At 35.2% G+C, this 22489-nt stretch overlaps 1 protein-coding gene across 1 annotated transcript in view; it reads left to right on the top strand.

Annotated features, from left to right (window-relative positions):
* Nucleotides 1-15717, top strand: part of LOC105248488 (uncharacterized serine-rich protein C215.13) — a 37778-nt gene extending 22061 nt beyond the window's left edge. Inside the window, exon 2 of the mRNA XM_011253303.3 lies at nucleotides 12003-15717. Within this exon, the coding sequence (XP_011251605.2) occupies nucleotides 12003-13880 (1878 nt within the window). The 3' untranslated portion in view covers nucleotides 13881-15717. The remainder of the gene's footprint in view (nucleotides 1-12002) is intronic.
* The last annotated feature ends 6772 nt before the right edge of the window (nucleotides 15718-22489 follow it).

The raw sequence follows: 22489 nt of genomic DNA, 5'->3' as shown, positions 1-22489 counted from the left end.
TGTATGCGTTAAAGATATAATTTACAGACGCATATTTAAATGATTTTGATTGTCCAGAAAAATTCGATGAAAGAATAATTTTGAGAGAAAGAATAACACTCTCAATAGGCATTATTTCTTATAGTTGCTCTTAGATGCAAGTACGGCAGGCCTTTCACGATCATGAGCGCAATTCGTGTAATCGCATTTACCTTCAACCGAGCTCCGCTCGCACGCACGAGTCGGTCGCGTTTATGCCGTGTCGGTGGCTAAATGTCTCTCTTCTTGCTCTGCTTTCCTGACGTAATCGCGCAAGGCCGCGACGAGAAATCGCTCCGAGCGGGACGTTGTCCATTTGTAAAATACTTGGAACAACCAATTCTCAATGATACCCGGCGATATCATAACAATCGCTCGACATTACCATAATCATCAATCGTCGCTTCATTACGATTTCCGTGTGTCAGCAGTATCATAATAAGAAACAGATTAAAATCGTTAATATATGTTTTGTCTCTCCAAACTTCAACATTTATTATTATCAAAATTTATTCTTTTTATTTATTATTATTATAAAAATTTATTATTTTTATTTATTATTATTATTATAAAATTTTCAAAATATATTATTATATAAAAATGTTTAGAACGATGTAGATATGTTTTACATACGCAATACGTCAATGTTTGCGACTGTACTTTCGAGACTGACTATACGCGGGTCACGTTTACTAGCACTCGTACTCATTTACTCCAGTAATTGCCACTCCGTTGTCGTCGAACTTGCAGAGGATCGGACAAGAGGTGCAGCAAACCGATGGCAGGCTACTTGCCAATTCTTGTGCACCGGTCGGCCAGTACAATAATCGTTTATCGCTTCATTCGCCGACCATTATAAGAAAGCATCGTCGGTAATAACGTCTCCCGCTGCGATCATATATCGTTCTGCCAGGAGTTATGCCGCCACGGATATCGAAGGCGAACGATTTATTAACCCCTCTATCGGCTTCGTTCCGCGAGAGCCGATACCGTATCCCCAGTAATTACTTGATGAGTCTATAATGCAGTAATCAACCTGTCCCGTCTCAGACATGCGAAGAAAAACCGCCTCCGCCTCCGCCTCCGCCTCCTCCGTCGTGTTGTGATGAATGTGTTGTGCGAATTTCTTTATTATTCAATCTGCATTATTAAACCGATTATGTTTACACGAGCGCGCATAAATTCACCATTGCGCGTACGTTTGTCTCTTTACGCATGTAAAATATGATAGTCATTTTTTTCCTTTTGTTTCTTTTCCTCCACTTTTAAATATCTCATAACGTAATGTCCATATTTAATATTTCATTACAAACATGTTTCGATCGTTTTATAAGACGCTTCTGAACATATCCGTAATAAGTGTCATACGTTGTAGGACACGAAGATAATTAAATTTTTTATTACTAAGATTTAAGTAATCTCGAATAAATAATGATAAGTTCCGAATCTTTACAAACTCGCAAATAGATAATTAATTAAATTTTGAATAAATTTTATTAAAACACAGTTATTAAAACACAATTATTAAAACACAGTTATTTCTAAGATTGAAGGAATATCTTCCTGCGTCTTTTTTTTATTTTGTCAAAAAAATAATGTTTTACACACAATACGTAAAGCATTAAAAATATCTTGAGGAAATCTCAATATTTTTCTTTGATCTTGAGGCCTATTTGAAAAGTCAATGACACCTTCTGAATGAGGAAAAGATGAGAAAAAATGACCGAAAATAATATTGCATCACTTTACAAGTCATTGTCTCACACTTGAAGGATCTATAGCTATTGTTCTGACGGAGTATTTTTATCCGTTTTAGGTCGGGATCTTCTTTCCTCATCTGACCAACAAAAAGACAAGCTTTTTTCACGTAATCGACCGTAATTTCTGAACTTTCTCTTTCAGAGGCAACGCCTCCATATCGAATGCACGAAAGAATGTAACTCCGACGATTCCTACCGCAAATTGATCTGCGAATGCATTGGCATTTTCATTTGAAACAGCGTGAAAACATTGCACTAAATTTTTGCGCAAATATTACGGAAGCATAAAAATTAAAAAAAAAATATAACGTTAGATACATTAAAAATTACGATATTGTAAAGAACATAAAGATGTCTTTATCTATAAATGTAAATAGATCAATAAATTATCGATTCAAAATGATCTTGCTAGCAATTTTTCACTGTATTTACATAAAAAAATAATGACATCCATCTGCATAATAAATGCATAAACTTATGACTTTTAATATTCTACATTAAATCTGATTGATTAAATATAATAAGCAAAATTAAGATTTAATATATATAATAATATATATTTTGGAATTAGCAAGTTTTTTCTGACTTTTCAATTCGATCCAAGTGACGTTTGATTCGCAATCGAATCTCGCCTGAACGCTGTACATGAAAATGCAAACACACGCCCACGCACAAGGAAATCATTAGGATGATGTATCTGATACGAGATGTCGCGATTCAATTCAATCATCCGAATACCTTCGATATATGCATTTATTATAACTTTCTTACATACAAGGCTCTTCTGTGACACTGTAATCTCGCGATTATTCAATGCTGAAAAAAACATATTTTCGAAATCGTAATGCGTTTTCACTTTGGTTTTTTATAACGGGAGACCTTATCTATTTTAAACAATCTGTCCTCTTGAAATTAGAATAGAATTGCAACGATATTTATGCGTTGCAGGTACATTGATTAATCTTGACTGCTGTATAGATTTTTATTGGATTCGATCTGATAAATGATTTTATTTAGATAGGGACAGAAGAACTTGTTGGTAGAACTGTGTATAGAGATTTTAAAAGGTTAAATAAGGTTTAATAAGAAATTAAACATTGTGAAGTTTAGAAAATTAATATAGAATATTTAATTTTGAAACTAAACTGCTAAAAATGTGTATGTTAATTCCATAATATCCAAATATAGTATTGGTAATAATAATACTTCATGTGGGATACTTTTTCCGAACTTGCACAACCGATTTGCTTAAAAATCTCGCGGTTCCTTCAGGCGTCGCTTGTCATGTCGCGTTTATAAGACGTGCGAACGTGCTCTCGCCCGCGTCTCTTACGTAAATTATTTAGAAGCCGCGTGTGGGAGGGTGTATTTATATCGACGGCAAGACTCGGAGTACGAAATTACGCCACTGTTTCCATTGTGTAAGCATTGTCGACGTACACTAGTTAAACTTTCGCTCGACGGACATTGAAAACTGACCCTTGACTGTCTTGACGATAAATTTGCAGATATCTGATCGAAGGATACATTTAATGGAAAAAAATATCACTCAAACAGAAGTAAACATTATTTCGAAAATGTAGATAATTTAGATAGCATTTGAAAGAGCAATTACGTCCGACTTGGTTATTTACGAAAATATTTTATCTGACACATCTTGAATTTTCATGAAATTATTTTTTTAATAAAAATTATATCTATATTTATGTATACCAAGAATGAATATAATAATAATTGATATTATACATTTTTTATTTTAGTTTTTCCGACTTAAAATTTTTGTATCAAATTTTCTACATTAATGTAATAAAAGATAAATATAGATATCATGCCAAGTCAGACTTCGTAATATTAATTCACATTAATTTAAAATATTTTACGGATCTATAGAGATTAATTGTATAATTAATCGTTTAATAATTGCATTTGCCTCTTTCACAGAAATTATCCGAAATGAATATTCGGTGATGCAGGGAAAGGTTTTTTTGGATTAAATTGTTCTACATAATTTCATCTTATATCATTCTTCAAAAAATTTAACATACGACATAATCGTGAATAATGAAGAATTGATAAGGAGCAAATGAAATCTATGACGCGGAGTAAATTTGGGATCATTTCGGATTAAGATATTTAATTTGATGATTACGTTCTACAAGTCCAACTTGCATATCTCAGCACTAATAGATTTTATGTTATTCACACTTCGATATAATTTAATTACAACTTTTGTGATATATTATTTATGAGTAGTATTTATGTATGTACGTAAATGTATGCACGACATATTTGAATATGTATATATATCAATAGAACTTTCCTCGAAGCTATCATCTCTTGCATCATTAAATTCTCTTATTACGACTGCTCGTCCAAACATTTAAGATCAATTCGGATGATATTTCATAACTATTACATTACGTTACGTTCATGTTAAACGCGCTGCATCCCGATATGGAGCGAATCATATAGAAATCTATGAATAATATATTCGCTACAAATAGAACATACATTCGTAATATACAGAAGTAATGTGCCATAACACAAATTATAAGTTAGATTCGCCATTATGCCTCATCTCATACAGATTTTAACATTTTACTGCAGCATTTCGCTTAGTAATTTAAATAGTGAATGATGCAAAGTATAAGAATGTGTTTCTAGTTTTATATTTATCAAGTATGAAAAGTTATATAAACAAAGTTACACACAGAATACTTAACATATTTATATTTAAATATAGTTAACATATTTATATTTAAATATAAAGATATAGAGATTGGATGTGATAAAACAAATGTATTTTATAAAAGTATTTTATCTTTAAGTAATCTGTATTTTAAATCATGTTCAATTGAAGTGAGAATAAAAATTAAATATTTTTTTTTAATTATTCGTGAGATTATTCAAAAGAAAAACATAATATTATTACAAAGCAGGGTCGAAACATCGACAGCATACTTTAAACATATATTTTTGCGCTTCTTATTGTATGTAAGTGGAACAACTTTGCAAAGTTTCTATCTAATATATTATCACTATCGCTCATCATTGCCTGCGTCTTTGATTCCTAGCCTTCTTTTACTTGTTATTAGATTTATATCATTTGAACCATCTTTACATATTAAAAATTTTTCACTTATTTAATTGAGGAATTAATTGAGCCTCAAGCGTGTATTTAAATTGATTTAAGACAGATTTTAACAAAAATTTATTTTAAAGCTAATTGCTAAATGGACAAAAAGTTGAATATTAATGGAACTAATATGTGTTCTTGCTAATTTTTCCTGACAAAAGATTAACACTTTTTCTGACAAAGGTTTGTCTGACAAAGTGTGTGAATCGGAATTCAATAAAGATCTATTTCATCTTCCTATACAATTGTGTTGCGCGCACCATATAATGTCTATACATTTACGCACCACACCCAACCGCAACCTTGGATCTCTTTCGCAGATTCCTCAGAACCTGCTCGTGTCATTTACTTCACCATTCGAACAATCTTTCGATCATATGCTTCACGTATTTATGTCCGCATCACGGAGAACTGGATATGCACCAGAAAAATACCAAAGGCAGAAATCAATCTTTCTAACGAAACAATATGATATGCATTTTATCATGTTTATCTTCCCTATTCAGAGTTTATTAATGCGAGCAGCAAATTGTCATTTTGAATAACATTTTCATAATGATGAATGAAAATTATACTTATCCTATTAAATATATATAGAAAGTATTTTCAATTTAGAATAAATCACTTGATACCATTAATATTCAAGTAATTTTATAAAAGAGATACTTAATTTCTATTCACTTCAAGAGTCTTTCATTTGTGATATTTATTTCAGATTTTACAATCATAAAGCTATTGTATTCGTTTTGAAATTTTGACATTTCATTTATTTGAAAGATCTTGCCGAATGAGAAAAGAGGAAATGACATGTGTCTGAACGCGTGTCATTGGCAAGAGAAGCTTGTCTTTCTGGCCGAAATTAAAACGCTCAGGTATCTACAAAGATATGTTTGAAAAAACGTTGGAACGAGAGCGAGGGCATTAACTCGATTCGCGCCCACTTTGCGTCTCACAAATCCGTGATTCTTTGACGATGACGGGATCGTCTTTTAAGACGAGCCGCACCTGCATATTGTTTATAACTCTCGCCGAGTATCATCGGATAAATCCATCCGTCCGGAGACATCGTCTCTTCATGGTACCCACGCGAATTCCTGTGCTCATTATTGGCTGATATATCGCTGTGTCATTGATTTCATTCCCGAGCTTAATCGGAATATAGATCATATAATCACTCCTGTCTCGTTTGATTTACTTCCGGGGATACGTTGACCTTCAAAAAGCGCACTCGATCTTAATTGGTTCCAACTTACATAAAAATGCCCGTAAGAAAAAATAATTATCGCCCGTCATTGACATGTTATGTATGCGAAATGTTACAAGCAATTTATGCGATATAATGAAATGCCAAGATGAAACACTAAGAATATTAAATACACATTATCTAATTTTCAATAATAATAAATATCTTTTCTGATTATTAAATCTCGAATTTAAATAATCTTTGTTTAATCTTTGTTAAATAATGTTTATAATTAATCGATCAATTTCGTATTCTTATCAATATTTACAGTCGCAAAACTACGTTCCACTTATTTAACTCGTAGCTAATAGATTTGCAGAATCAACTAATCTTCTTAATTTGATTTCCAATATCTGTGATCGAGAATAACCACACTCCTTTTCAAGTACCATACGCGAGATGTAAGAGATAATATATTTGTATGATAAATGGAGAACGAGATAAGGAATAATCAATGTAAAGAAATAACGACTTTGTTAGCGCACGAAAAGGAATCTCGATCTCAGATGTATAAGCGTGACGAAACAAGTTACTCCCGATACAGTTTTTCGCACAGAATGTTAACATAATTTATCGCGCATCGAACTTGTCTCGAAAGAAAAAAAAGCAAACATCCGTAATAAAGACAATCTTATGCGCGTACGGTGTACATAATTGATTATGAACCTTGGCGTGATAACTTTTCGCCTCTCGGTAATGAGCGTATCTCTAAAAAAAAAACGTTCGCGCGGACAAGGAAAAAAACGCAATAAATAAAAATATCTGATATATCCCGCAGAAAAAATAAGAACGCACGCGCGAGCGATGTATCTAATTTAGCCGCGTCGAAAAATCATTAATCATCGCGCATATTAAGTCTCGTAACACGAGCGGCACGATCGTCGCTCTTTCATTTAATAAACGACGCTGTCGCGTGGGATGCATCGATTATGAGAATGCATACCCGTGAACGTGCGCCTTCGACCAGATATACCCGACGCACATACTCGGGAATGACTCGACTCCCGTTGCGGTGACCTCACCCGAGGTGTCCGACCACGACAGAGTACGTGTTCTCCTTTCAACAGGAAACCCAACGCTCTATTCGACCGCGGTCGGCCGCGCGCCTTTTAACATCTCGCCGAGCCTTATAAATCGGCGGATATTAATCCCGTGCATATTTATAATTTCTTCTGCGCGCGTGTATAACGCGAACGAAATTTATGAGAGCGCGCACGAGCCGAAGACAGCATGATTAATCCCCGATACACAAGTATCGAGCAAACATCGAGCTCGCGCGTCCGCCGTTATGGCATCGATAACCATCCCGGGGGGAGTATTAATCTCTCCGAAAGAATTAACCGTGCAGAGCATGGCCGTTTAGCACGTCGCCCATGGGCTAAAATCCATTTTTTTATGTTAACACGTACATATATTACCGATATTATACGAGAAAATTGCTTTAAACTCAATGAAACTGAAAATTTTTGTCGATGTTGTCGAAAAGGCAAAGAAAATTTTAGAGATTATCAGTTGTTATGTTTTAATTTAAAATAGTAAAAAATGGAAAATATAAGAAAAGCACGTGCCTTAATTTTTTAAATATGTTAAATAATCCTAGCATCAATGGAATCGTATTCACTTACAATACGTGTTCATGTAAAAGTGGCTAGTAACGCGTCTATTCTCGAGACACGGATGCATTTCCCGTCGTTTGGTCGTATCGTACTTGTGGTACCGGTTTGCGGATCTTGGCCGCTTTATTCGGAGTAACTCCTCCTCAGTCTCTTTGTCTTCCGTTTCGCAATCGCGAGGGCACGATAAGTAATAAAGGCACGGGCGAGGATAAAGTCCTGTGAGCGCGCTGTAAATCGCCGCGAAATAATTGCCGAGAAACATCATCGATAAAAGAAATTGCAAAGACTGTATTCTGGACGTCAAATCCAGATTTATTTCAGCGAAATAAAGATTTCATTCTTTACTCGGCACATTTTTCTTCCCGAAACATATTATTATTAATCGTATCGTATTTATTGCGTTCCTTAACAATGACGTAAAAATTTGACGTTTAAGTGAAAAAGTATCGACGACGGAGCCGAGCGAAAATAATGCATCATAAAGTAGCTGTTTGTACACCTACGCTGCGAGTCTCCCTACCACCCCTCTCCTGTCTTTCGTACCCCGCCCTTTCTCTACACCTTCGTTTCTCATGTTGGCGAGGTGATCAGTAGCGGCTTCGGGCACACTGTACATGCTCGCGTTCCATGCGTAAAAATAGAACAAAGCCATATTCTTACGATTGTAGAAATCGTATAGCATAAGTAGCTTATGGAAAAGGATAGTTAGCTGTCATGCTTACAAGAAAGAAAAAACGTGTCAATCAAAAGTGAAAAAATGTGTCAATCATAAACACAATCTCTTATATCGAAGTAATAATAATATTTAAGCGAAAATAAGACGTTTATTAAAGTCGCTAATTATATTTATTATTAATTATCTTATTTATTTTTTGCATGTCTGATTTGTGAATTGAAATTATCTGAAAGTCAAAATAATGAAACAAACTACAGGATCCCGAGTAAACTTTACTTTAACGTGTCGATGCGAGCTTTATTTTAACTATCTTATCGGGCGAATTTATTACTTGTATCAGGGCAAGGACGACAGCGATCTTCTCGGTATCGCAAAAATCCGTGACGGCAATAAAGTCCGGAGATCCGGAAACTTTGAAATTCACAGCCTTGTATACATTTTACACCGTTGTGATTCGCATAAAGATTATCGTGTGCAATAAGAAAAAAAGTATCATTTCGTTCTCGCACAGCCACCATGCCACAAAGCGTCATGTAATAACGCCATTAAACGTACGTTACGAAAGATACATACATTTTGCCAACAGAGTACATTAATAACTAATTAAAGTGGAATATTTGTGCAACTAATTTAAGATGATTAATTGATTAACGTATCTTAACGCAGAATCGGAATAATTCTCATCTTCAAATTTCTTAAAACATGTTTGCACTTATTTCGATGTACGAATATTATTTTAAGCGGATCTAGACTTGTTAGAACTTTTTTCTTCTAATTTGAAGTACTTTTGATCATTTTAAAAGAATTTTATAACCGACGCGGATTTGATTATTATTTTAATATGCTTATTAAACATAATTTTTTACACCTTTCTTTTTTATATGTATTTCGTAGTGTTAAGTTTTAATAATGATAATTATCAAAATTAAATATAATATTATTCATTTAATATAAATATAGATTATGTTTGATATTAAGAAAAAATATGTTTTTTTCTCTCTTTAAAAACACAGTTTTTCCTTTTTAAAGCGCTTACCTTTCACATAAATTTCCTGCTCCTCACCTGAATATGCGAAACAGTGCATGTCCATATCATCACACGCTCCCTCGTGGCACGACTCCTCCCTGTGCGTCCTTTCTCTCAATGTGCGTAGCAATCGTAATAAGAGATAAATTAAGCATTCATGTTTGCGCACATCGGCGGCGGCTTATCTCCTGGATTCACCGACACGCATGTCCAATTACCGCTGGGATGGCCGTCGAATTTGCTTTAAGACACTCACAATATTGCACGATTTATTACGATCGTCGATAAATCAAGAGATTCGTTCTTTTCCGCGATATTCAAGAATATTCCATCGCACAGCTATTCAAATTTTTTCCTCTTCGTGAACTTTGTCGGCGCATTGAAAGACAAAGATCAACTTTTAGCGGTGATATTATGTCCAATCATTTCTCTGCGAAACGTCACTCATGTTAACATCGTTTCCTCTGTTCGTTGTCGAGCAAAATTCATCTCAAGTTCGCACGATCCAAGTCACGTAGCCTCCACCGATGATCACTATAATCAAAAAACATATGAATGTAGATTGGTTCTGTGCGTACGAGTATTTCAAATGCAGATACTACTGTATTAGCAAAGAAAAATGGCTAAAATTGCTTCAAGGTCCACGATAGTAGTCACGAAATTCTTTAATTGCGAGTAGCAAGAATAAATAAAAGTAAATACAAATGTAGTTTCACGACTAGATTTTTACTCTGCATTAATTGCTATATACGCTTGCTTTATTTCAAAATTTTCATGTGGGAATATCTACGATTCACCTTCTTCTCTCGATCGTCCTATCAGAGCAGCTCTCGCCATTGTTTGCAAATGCGAATCCTGAGCGCACAGTGGTTCCGGTATTATTAGACGTAGGACTGTTACGTTTAAACGACAATCTCGCCCATCATTCTTTGCAAGGCAGAGAAGCAAGAAGTCCGATAAACCATTCGCTCCCGCATAAATATCGTACTCGTGACGCTTGTTCTTACCCTGCAATCCGTCAAGGTCGCGATTACAAAGAACTCCAAGTACCTTATTATAGTTGCGATAGTCATGTATCTTATTATATGCGCGGTGATTGAAAATCAATTAAGAACACGATCGATAATCTGGCAGCTGAAAATCAGGATGGACGATAATTAGCCGTATAATTCATACACGATGCTCAAAGTTACAAGACGTTGCGAATAAATCGCGAGTAAAATTCCAATGTTAATAATCCACAAAAAAAGGCTCATATTTCCTAGTATAAATAAAATAATAAATAATATAAAATAATAAATATTGACATTTTTCCAAAATATTCTTTAAAATTACTTAAATCTAATAAATCATTAATAATAAAAACAGTAAATTTTGTGGAATTTCTATTTTATGTAGAGCTGCTATTGAGAGATTTCGAGATCTAATAAAATTATTTAAAATTTAAATTAATAAACTTCAATTTTAAATGAACGTACAAATCGAAATCTCTTCTTTTCGTTCTTCTGGAATCTCGAATATATATTATTAAAGCTAAGCAGAAAATTTTGAAATTCAGATAATAGGAAGTAATGCGTCGCGAAATTGCGACGTATTCACGACGAGTCTGTTGCAAAAATGTTCGAGATTTTTATCGGGAGAATGGCTGGCGTGTCTTTAGAGGACTTTACGAGCGAACGCGTCTCGAATAATTTATAAGTCGCACGGATGCACACCTGTCTGCGTCCTTCGTGATCTCTGCAAACGCACGCGAAACGCGTAAAAGTGGTTTAATGCCCCTCAACGAAGATTTGAGAACCGACTGATTGCGTTACTGTTCGGGTTTTGTCTCGCTCCTCTTGCGACAGAAGAGAATAAAATACTTGCTCGCGCGAGTTTTGCCGATTTCGCGTGCGTTTAATGACACCACACAAAGATCGAGAGTAAAATGTTATATCCTGGAAATGGTACATCCGGTTTCTTTGACTCGGACGTTTTACTTTGTAATTCGAATATCGGTACAACTTCATTTGTGTGTCATTTTTTATTCCATCGACTAGTTTAAATTAAATACTTAATACGCTCCCTACTTCCTTTGTTGCAATCTTTCCTATTGTTATATGACTCTAATTTAAATTTTATGTACTCATTGTAAAAAATAAATATGAATTTTTCAATACATATGTCAAGAAATTTTTTATCATAATTTTCAATAATTTTTTTCTCAATTAAAATATCGACATATGAACAAGGAGTTTCTGAGCTGTAGTCGATTGAAACTTAAAGAATTTAATTTTTCATCAAATTTTTAGATTTTAATTTTTTATCAATTTTTAGATTTATAGCCGATTTAATCTTAAACATTAAAATTTAATATTTAAATCGAAAAATATATGATCTCCGATTAACTCTCTACTAAAGAGAGAATTTTACTAGCAATATTTTCTAAACACGCCCATCTATAATATACTTATTTATTTTGTTTGATTATGAAATAAATATTCGAGACTGGAAATACAATATTAATTAATACAACGTGCCTTTCAGGTAGTGTTTCAGGCGACTCTGGTCTGGGAGGAGACCCGCGGCGCTCCAGCAAAGAAAAACGATGTTCTCGCCGGCACGGAATTTCTGTCGGTCTTTATAAACGGCGCCATGGCGCCGACGCCACAGCGACGTCGGGGGTTTCGGCGCGGTCAACAAGCGGCTTCATCGTCGGGTGACAGCGCGACCGCCGAGTCGCGAGATCAACACGAAGCGTCAATCTACCGAATATCTCGAAATCCGAGCGGCGGTCGGCCGATCTCGGTGTCGAGGCCGCAAACGAACGGCCGGGACGACGTCGTGCGCTTCTATCCTATAAGCCAGAAAACGTTGGAGCACCGGCAACAGAATCTGGCATCGTTGATCGACGTTCTGAGCACACCCGGAATAAGCTCGACGCGTCTGACACCGTCGAGTGCGGCGACGACGACGACGACGACGACGACGACGAGCGCGTCTCCATCGTCGTCGCCGCCGATTTTTCACGATCGAACAACTTCGAGGTCGAACGGAACCAATGGATCCGGCATCATCGGCAAAAGCGTTAGTCGACAGAAGGTGATCGGCGTCAGCGTCACGTCCACGGTCGAGGCTACACCGTACAAGGTGCGCGTCGAGCATTACGACAGCGCTGACACCGCGGTGGTGACACGACCACCGAGTCTGGAGTCTCCGGTGAGCAGAGAAATTATTAAGGAATCGACTAGAGAATCAATTAAAAGCACAACGAGCACCAGCAGGCCATCGACGTCGCCATCGTCTACGACAACGACGACGTCGACGACGCCATCGTCTACGACAACGACGACAACGACGCTACCGCCAGCCCGATTCGTCACCGAGGAGCTCAGTAATATCGTCTCGGAGTCTAACAGAAGCGAATTCTCCGTCGACGAGGAGGACTCGTTGAGGACTAGCTGGCACGGCCGCGTGACCATGACACCTCGGATCCAGAAGGTCCCCGCGTTCGCAGAAAGGAACGGAAACGAAGAAACTAATGAAACCACGCACATCGACATTGACGCGATCACCCTTCCGACAGAGGAGAATTACGAGCTGCCTGTGGAGAACTCGGAACTACGCGAGTTAAACGAGGAACTGTCAGAGACGCCATCGGATCGGCTTCAAGGACGCAAGATGGGACGTCATTACGATGCGCCGCTGTACAATCGCTCAAGCCCGAAACTCTACAGTCAATCATCCAAGACGTACAAACCCGTGCGTACTTACAACGAACCTGCCAAGATGTACAGCGAGCCGGCCAAGGTCTACAGCGATCCTGAACGAGTATACGGGGAACCGGCTAAAGTCTACAGCGAGCCTGCCAAAGTTTATAGCGAACCGGCCAAGGTTTACAGCGAACCTGCTAAGATCTACAGCGAACCCGCCAAGGTCTACGGCGAGCCGGAAAAGATCTACTCCGAACCGTCAAAGATCTATTCGGAACCGGCCAAGGTTTATTCCGAGCCGGCCAAAATTTACTCGCAGCCGGCCAAGATATACGGTGAACCTAGCAAGGTATACGACTCCGAGGGCCAACCGGTGAACCGTCAACACGGTGGTGAACCCGACGAGGAAAACTACGAAATTGACGAATCGGTCAGCGTTGGCAGCAACGGTAACGTCCACGGACCGCAATTGGTCGTCACGGAAGAAACCCCGGGTGCGTCCGAGGACGGACACAAGGTCGGTTATGTAGTCGAAGGGAGGAACTTCAGGAAGTACAGGGTCGAGGAGAGGACACCGGATGGCTTCATCGTGGGCGAATACGGCGTCGTCAGTCACGACGATGGTTCACTGCGTGGTGTCAGGTACACCGCCGATGGAACCATCAATCCACAGCTCATCTATGACGCTCTAATGAAGTTTCTCGCTTTGTGAGCATCGCGATAACGTAGGATAGGAAAGATGAAGAGGACGAGGTGGCTTCGGCGGCGTCGTCGACGAGACGAACACGACTGATTCTTTTGCTCTTGCCAACTCAACTGCCTCAACAATTAATTTTAAGGACGATATGTTTCTTAGGATCTAAGGAAGAGCCTGTTCGAAGGTAATTCGCCGCGCGCGTCACCGAGCAGAGGACCGAAAGGTCGATCGAAACCGACGTACGAAAGTCGAATCTCGATGTTCAGATTCAGATTGCGAAACGCTGACAGATGAAAGTTATTCTTTAGACGGCGAAAGTACGAACTTTTGTGCGCGGTGCTGCTCGATGGCCTTTGACGATTGTGGCAACCGATCGAAGTGGTTGTCGAATGTTTTTCTTACGGGTTATTCGCAAAGATTCTCGAGAACGTGAATCATTAAAATGTTTCTAGTGCGCGAGAGCTTGCATTTGGACGACATGCATCGATTTAGACAATTTTCAATTATAATATCAACAATGACACAATTATTAATTTCACATTTCGATAAATTTTGAACATTCTACAATAATCTGATACTCTTAAAAAACATGATAATTAATTATTTTAATTATAGAATGAATATAAAAACTGTGCGATCTTTAAGCTTGACAGAAACAAAATTCGTGAGAAAAAAATATTGAAAAAATGTCTAATTCTGATGCGATATCGATGCAACTGTAATTTGAAATCAACTTGAAGCTTTTATCGACATCTTTTTTTGTATTATATATTAGAAAGATTAATGTGAGTTGTGTATGTACGTATGTGGCAAGAGATCTGTATTAATTAAAGATTAATTTAATCGTCGAAAGGGGATTTTTTACGAATTACTCGCTATTATGCCAAAGTTAACGCTAAAACATTCAGACTTTTCTTATCGTCTTTAAAATCTAGAAATTATTCAACTTAACTCTGCATACTAAATATAATTTATTGTCGAATTTTACGAAGCATGTATTTAGACTTACATATAACTTTACTATAATAATATCTAAACAAAAAACATATGTTATTGAAGTATATCGAAGTTGCCAACGAATATGTCTGAATGTTCTAACGTTAATAGCTTCCGAAATCATTGACCAAGTGTTCCCTTCGTGTGCTTTTATTGCGGTCACGCTTCTGCGATGAAGAGGTAAACGAAAAAGTTGCAGCTGCCAGGGTCCTCCAAGAATGAGCCTCCGAAAGAACAGACCCCGCAGTTGCAATGGATGGACCGACTTGTCGCGGCAGCATTTCTGCATGTCTCCTAGCTCTAATTGTAAGTTCCCTATATAGATCTTAAAGTTGCCCCTTCCCCTCAAAGGAAATATCTCAATCAACGAGAAAGTTCCGTTTTTTTTCGCGTAGTGTCGATTGTTTTATTTAATATTTGAAACTAGCTTCGTTTTCTCTCATTACCTCAGTCCTTTGAGATAGTTCCTCTCGCCATGCAATATCAAGCGAGCAAATATACATCCTAAGCGCGAGAAACGTTCCGCGAAACTCGCAAAAAGTATGTACGGGGTGTTTCAAAATCTCTCTTTTGAACAGTTACAGAAACACCGGTGCGTTATTTGTGGACACTATAGGATATCTTTCGCGTATTGCTCACATTCGTAGGCTATAAGTAATATCTCAATTATTCTATTTTACTCTCCCATATGAACACTTCTAAAGCATTCCGATATGTTACAGACACTATCTCTAAGAATTCTACTCGTATAAGTATCCTAGACAACATTTATACTATTAATCTTATAACATGTATAGTGCTGTGCGTGCAGCCACCGCCATTTTTCAACGACAACTTTGTAATAAATTCATATTTGTGAAGATTAAGTATTTGAAAATTATTTTACCTTAACTATAAAATAAATCTTCTTGTGAATTCTAACGCAGAGAGAGTCTATTCTCGATGTAAAGACAAAGGCTACGAAATTTGCTACTGGTATTGGAAATCTATAGTTCACTGATTAATAATTATAAAAGTATTATTGCGTTTTGACATCTCTTAAACTTGTCACGATCGTAATTCAAGAAATATTATAAGGATATGTAGCATAATAATGTACAATATTATTGTTTATATACAGTCATTTTGTCATTTGAAATCAATGAAACTCAAACGAATAAGAACCGTGTTGTGTTTTTGTATTATTATGTATATTAGATATAGATCTCCAATAGTGGCAATGTAAATTTCAGAACGTAGTAAAATCAAAAAGCACGAATTAGAATCGCTTATAGAGATTTTTATGTTTCTTTATTACAACTATTTAAAATTTTAGAATCTTCGGTAACTATCCTCATTATCAAAAAATAAAATCTGATATATTGCATAATTAAGTGTTATATTGCTGATTTGTTGTAATTCTGGACTCTAATTTTGGATTTATTTTTCCTTAAGAGGAAATTGGCATTAATAATGGAGATGTCTATTTAACATTAAATCAGTATCTTCTCTTCCGAAAAATATTTGGCGAATCGTAAATAAAATGTAAATATTAATTGCTCAAATATATTGGGAATATAAACATTTCAAAAATATTAATTTTTTTATAGATAGATAAATATTTATTTAAAATTACAATTACAATTTTATAAATGGATAAATTTCTAGATGAATAAATTATATATATATATACTATAACATTATATATATGTTATAATATAATAGTAAATAAGAGCAAAAATATAATACAATAGTAAATGTAATAATAAAATAATTAAAAATAAAAAGTTAACGTTAATAAAGCTTGATATTGAATTATTAATAAAAAATAAAAAGTTAAAGTTAATCAAGCTTATTGAATTATTTCCAAGAGAGAATTATTATCAAAATTTATCATTCGAAATAAATTTAAAAAGTAATCAAAAACATTTTATATTGTTACGAAGTAAACATTATGTTGCTATGATTATTTATTCTTCTATATTTTTTTATATCAAAGTGTTTTCAATCATAAAAATAAGTGAGCAATTAATTTTTACAAATAACAGATCTGATAAATTAACATAATTTAATAAATTATTCACCTCACAGCTGATCCGTCGTCTTTCGATGCTTCTCTGAATTTTGTTCTCTTCTTTTGTTTATTCTTTGCTGCTCCTTCGTGACTTTACGAGAGTGATATTTTCATGAGAACACCATTAATTACGATCACACAACTTCACATAGCACTTCTATTAATTACGCAGTGATATTCACTTTACTTTTCATTGCGACGAGAATGCAAAATTTACGATTACATAAAATTATGATTCACTCGGCATTAAAAAACACGCAGTCGAAACCACGGAATGTTATTTTACAAAAATTAATCATGCGGTTATATAATCGATAATAGTGATAATTTTGTAAGAAATTATCGCGTTGTACTTCTCTAAGTACTTGTCGCGGTCACAGTTCGAGAGATACTAAAAGGACACGTAGCGATATGACGTACGACGCTATTGTTTACATGCCGCGATCTTGTTATCATCTACGTAGTACACGCACCGGCAGGAATGGTGTCCCGCTATGCTGTGTGACGTTCACTGACGTCACACTCACACAAGCGAAGCGCGCAGGTACGCGAGCCGGGCAGCGGGAGAGAAAGTAGGGGTAGAGTAGTGGGAAGTTAATCAAACTTATTGAATTATTTCCAAGAGAGAATTATTATCAAAATTTATCATTCGAAATAAATTTAAAAAGTAATCAAAAATATTTTATATTGTTACGAAGTAAATATTATGTTGCTATGATTATTTATTCTTCTATATTTTTTTATATCAAAGTGTTTTCTATCATAAAAATAAGTGAGCAATTAATTTTTACAAATAACATTATCTACGTAGTTACAACTCGAACGGACAAAAACCGTCGCGCTGTATTGTCATATTATTTCTCAAAATCAATCGCGATGAAAATTTAATATTTTTGCTTGTTTACCTTTCTTGATCAAATTAATTAGCGATTAATTTTGATGTTTCCTTTTATTTATAATTCGCTATACGAGTATTTTTTTAAAGTGACAATACTAGTTAATAATTTTAATAATGTTAATAATGTTAGTAATGTTTATTTAACATTTTTATTTTTAATATCATTCTGTTGGAAAACATTAAATTCGAATTAAAACAAAAAATTAACAATAAATTGGAACTTAATATATATTGAAATTTAATTTTTCATATTGGGAGATTAATTGAGATCTATTTAAAGTGTTGTACAAGTATAAAATAAAAATTTGCAATAATTAAATGAATGATTATTTAATGTGAGATTAATGAAGATTAATTAGAAGAAAAATCAGTTAAGAGATTATAAAGAAAGGTTTATTCTCTTTGTGAATATCCACGATCCTTGGTTTTTTTGACTTAATGATCATGCTAATAATAATTCTTATTTTGCTTGTAAATCATGTAATAATATTACACTGTGATCAATGTATATCGAACCAGAATGACATTAATGATAGTATTCTGCTCGTATATTTTTAGTAAAAAATATATTAACAGCAATTCAATATTTCTTTGCAACAATTTTCATTGGACAGCTTGCTGGTTCGTTTGCTATAAAAGAAGACAGACTCATATATCAAACAAAATTTTTACGATCATAATTCGAAAGGTTGTAAAAGTCAATAATCTTGGATACAAGTTTAAGAGCGAGAGTATACATTTTAGAATTTTATATTTCGACATCTTTTTACAATGAAATAAATCGATTGATTACATATATGTAAAGGAAAATTCTAAACATTTTAAAAATCTTTATTAAAATCTAATCTTTTTAAAAGACGAAATTATAATCTTTTTAATCTTAATTAAAAATAGTTCAGAATTCAAAGATCTTATAGTCTACACGTTCGAGTGATCTGACAGTCTCGATGTAAAGACGATGGTATTAAAAGTCGAATCGCACGAGTTTAAACGTTAAGCTACTTAGTCATGTCAAAATCTTAAATTCGACGACCATCGAAGGCGCGATCATTCTCTATTTAACATCCTTACGATAGATGACACCTCTAAGCCGTATTAAATTCTGCCACAATTAAAATCCCCGCTCGCGGCGAAACGGAACTCCAGAATCCAAAATACTCAGGTGTGGACGGGATTGATAGTCATATACGACAACGACACTGTGACTGGTTCTTCATTATCTTGGCGCCAGACAGGAATTACTCGCGCGTTTTAGGGGCAGTGAACGTCCTTGAAGGCCAGGCAATTTTCTTCTCCGAATATGGCCATCCGTATTTCGATAACCCGATATCTATTGATGATCGCAACGATCTATTTCAAACAACGATTGTCGAAATCGCGATCAATGTACTCTTCTGTTTTGAACAATATTCTGCACGCTATGAAAAAATCTAACAATACACGATGCTGAATAGATATTAAACAAATTAAATATCGAATTTAATAATTAATAATTAATATTTAACATTATAACATTTAATTTAATATTTAATAATTAATATTTAATAATATCAAATTTAATATTTAATAATGAATTTGTAATTGCATAATATAGTTGCAAATGTTAATTTAATACAAAATTTACTTAATAAATTAACACTTATTTGCAACTATATTATCTAATTACTAATCAAAACATATATTTCTTTCCTTCTCACTTTTTTGTAATTAAATCCATTTAGTTAAATATATTTAATTTTATATATGTATAATGCTTGTTTAGCTTTTATAATATTATTATTATTGTGATTAATGGATATCCCGCAGAATCATTTATCTCCGAAATTCCCTTGCTTGCCTTACAAGCAGAGGCGCTCTCATAAATTATGATAATAAATCCGGCTTACGTCGAATCTGTGAGAAGTGGATATCTCGGCATCGATTAAGCCAACAATGCACGTGCGATGAAATGTATGTAAATTACATACATAAAATAAAACAATGGCTTCTGCTTTAACAAATCAATATCAATCATAATTTATCTTTGGTGTTAATTTGTACGTTTAGAAATAAAATTCCTCCAGCATCCTCATTCAAAAAGCCAATATCCGACTCAATTTCCAATTCGCACTTTGGATCAAACTTAAATCATACTAAGATTGTACTTATATGTTTAAGCACATTATCTGAAAGAGTCTTATTTGGGGGATTTCTTTACAGTTTTCAGATTTTTGATATTTGATATGATTTTAAAGTGTTTTTATAAATTTTAGAAGCTAATACAAAGCTAATAAAAATGCAAAATATTTCTCAAATATACATAATACATTTCTAACGTTTTCCTTAAATTTTTATAAAATAATTTTCTCTCTTTATCAAAAAATATATTTAAAACTTTTTATACAATATTTCCAATCGATCACAACCTAGGCGCTGTCTAGCCACATAGATGGAACTAGGTGACTCTCACCTCAACCTGCCTCAACTCAGGTGAGAGTCGATAAACTAGGAGAAGATCTTACCGCTATACGGTCGGATTATCGTGTACACTGTGTGCTGGATTAAGAGAAGAGCGGCGGTCAAAGGACCAATCGTCGAGATTTCAACGGCGAATAAACACGGTCACGCGACTCCGCCACTCGATATATCGTCCGTCGACGTGCGCCGCCCGGTCACGCTTCTTATTGTGCAAATAATTGAAATACTAATCCCCTTTACCCTCGCGCTGACAGTCAGGACGTGATCGGACGTAGCTCAACGACCCGCTATTTAGGATTGCGTACTTGAGAGGGTGCGAGCCCGGAACGGGATGTGCCCCGCAAAAGTGGAAGCAAACGCGCGACACGCACCCACCCCGAGGGGATACACGTGACTTCGATACGCTTTCGTTTTAAACTATCGTCGAGACGTCTCGTATATTTGCATGCGCGACAAGGGAAACTTTAGATTGTGTTACAATTGAAAAAAAAGATCGCTCTTTCGCGATTCTAAGGGTGAAAGATTAGGGAATCAATGCGCGAAAACCAGAAAATCCTCGCTTTCAGAAGTTGAAGAGGGATCGTCGAATCTTTCAGAATGTAGAACAATGGAATATAGATTGAAATCTTTTCTTTGAATAAGAATTTAGAGATCAAACTTATTTATAACTTTGAATAATTTAAAATATAAAAATTTAAATTTTTATACAAGGAATTTCGAATTTTTTTAGTTTTTATCAATTCAAAAAGAAGAAACTAAAAATTAAAATAATAAAAGCTTAACATCTCTTTGAAATATAAATATCATAAAAATATGAAAAGATTATAATTTTTAATTTTAGATTTTATATTCTAAAGATTTTAATAGTAAATTGTGTTTTTTTTTCATCTTTAGTTTTTGAATTCATGATGTAATTTACATTAATTACGCAATTCAAAGGATTTAATAGCTGACTGAAACCGAGTCGATATAATTATTAATCAATACGCTACAAACCAATATAATATCACATTGCGAACAATCAGACAGTTGAGCAAATGCGGAAGAAGCATCTTTGCAAGCGAATGATCACGTACAGAGGATAACGAGCGGGAAATTAGCGGTGCTTGAAGGTACCAAGAGTGGCAAGGTATGCCACCTGTGTGCGCACTGTTCCTCGTCACAATAAGGGGAAAATCTACTCGACAGTGTGATAAAGAGGGAGAGAAAGGAAGCTCGGCAAATCCTTCGCGACTCGTCACTCCTCCCACGTCCTTATTCCTTGAAGAAGGATCTACGGCTCGAAACGCGACTGGTACAAAAGCAGTCGACGAAGGCATTCAGAGCCAACGTAGATCCTCGATAAAACATTGAATACTGCGTTCATTCAAAATCTATCCTTCTTCCCTCGCCTCTTCAATAGCCGCTTCTGTTCTCCGCCCGTGGACTCCTTAGGACGCCTACAAAATGAATTGAAAATGTCGTCGCTCAATCCATATAATCTTGAATCTTGCGACTGGTCGTCTAGTTTGGAATCCGAACGATCTAAGATGGCTGTTACGCGACATAAAGATGAACGAATTTCGATTACGGCTTTACGAGTCATTGACAATGATGTCGAACGAGTCGCTGCCTTGCATATGAAGAGGATCGATGTGGAAACTATGTTAATCATGCTATATTATCTTGAGAATGTCGAGGATTTTTATAGAGTCTAAAAAATCTTTTAATAACGCTGTTCAATAGATGAAGAACTCGATATTACATTACTTGACGACCATGAATTTAACTTTGTGGAAGCTGATGACCTTAAAATATACTATAAATGATACAAGCAATACTAGCGTGAGATATCTCTTCATCCCTAATTATCATTTTACTTGTCGCGTCAAAATACATCAACCATCTTGTGAAAATATCTTGAAAAATGTACAGACACTCGCTTTCCAACAAAGAAATTTGTACTGAAATCGAATCTGTATCCCGCTATCAAATTCATCGACAAGAACCGTCTATCATTGAATAATTTTAGCAAAAGTCCTCGAGTGGTCGTAAATATCGTTCGAGCAAACAGTAATTAAATAGCGGCTCTAAAATTTCTTGCTCTCTCCGTCTCTTTTGCCTTCTCTCGATCTACATACATAATTATCCATCATAATCATTTATCTCTCACGACAATTAAAATCACACAGCAAAATAAGAGCATTTTCATCGGATATTATCGCGCATTCCGACACTCAT

Source organism: Camponotus floridanus, unplaced genomic scaffold (assembly GCF_003227725.1).
Source record: "Camponotus floridanus strain SB8 unplaced genomic scaffold, Cflo_v7.5 scaffold98, whole genome shotgun sequence".
Lineage (NCBI taxonomy): Eukaryota > Metazoa > Arthropoda > Insecta > Hymenoptera > Formicidae > Camponotus > Camponotus floridanus.
This window is presented reverse-complemented; position numbering and strand designations above follow the sequence as displayed.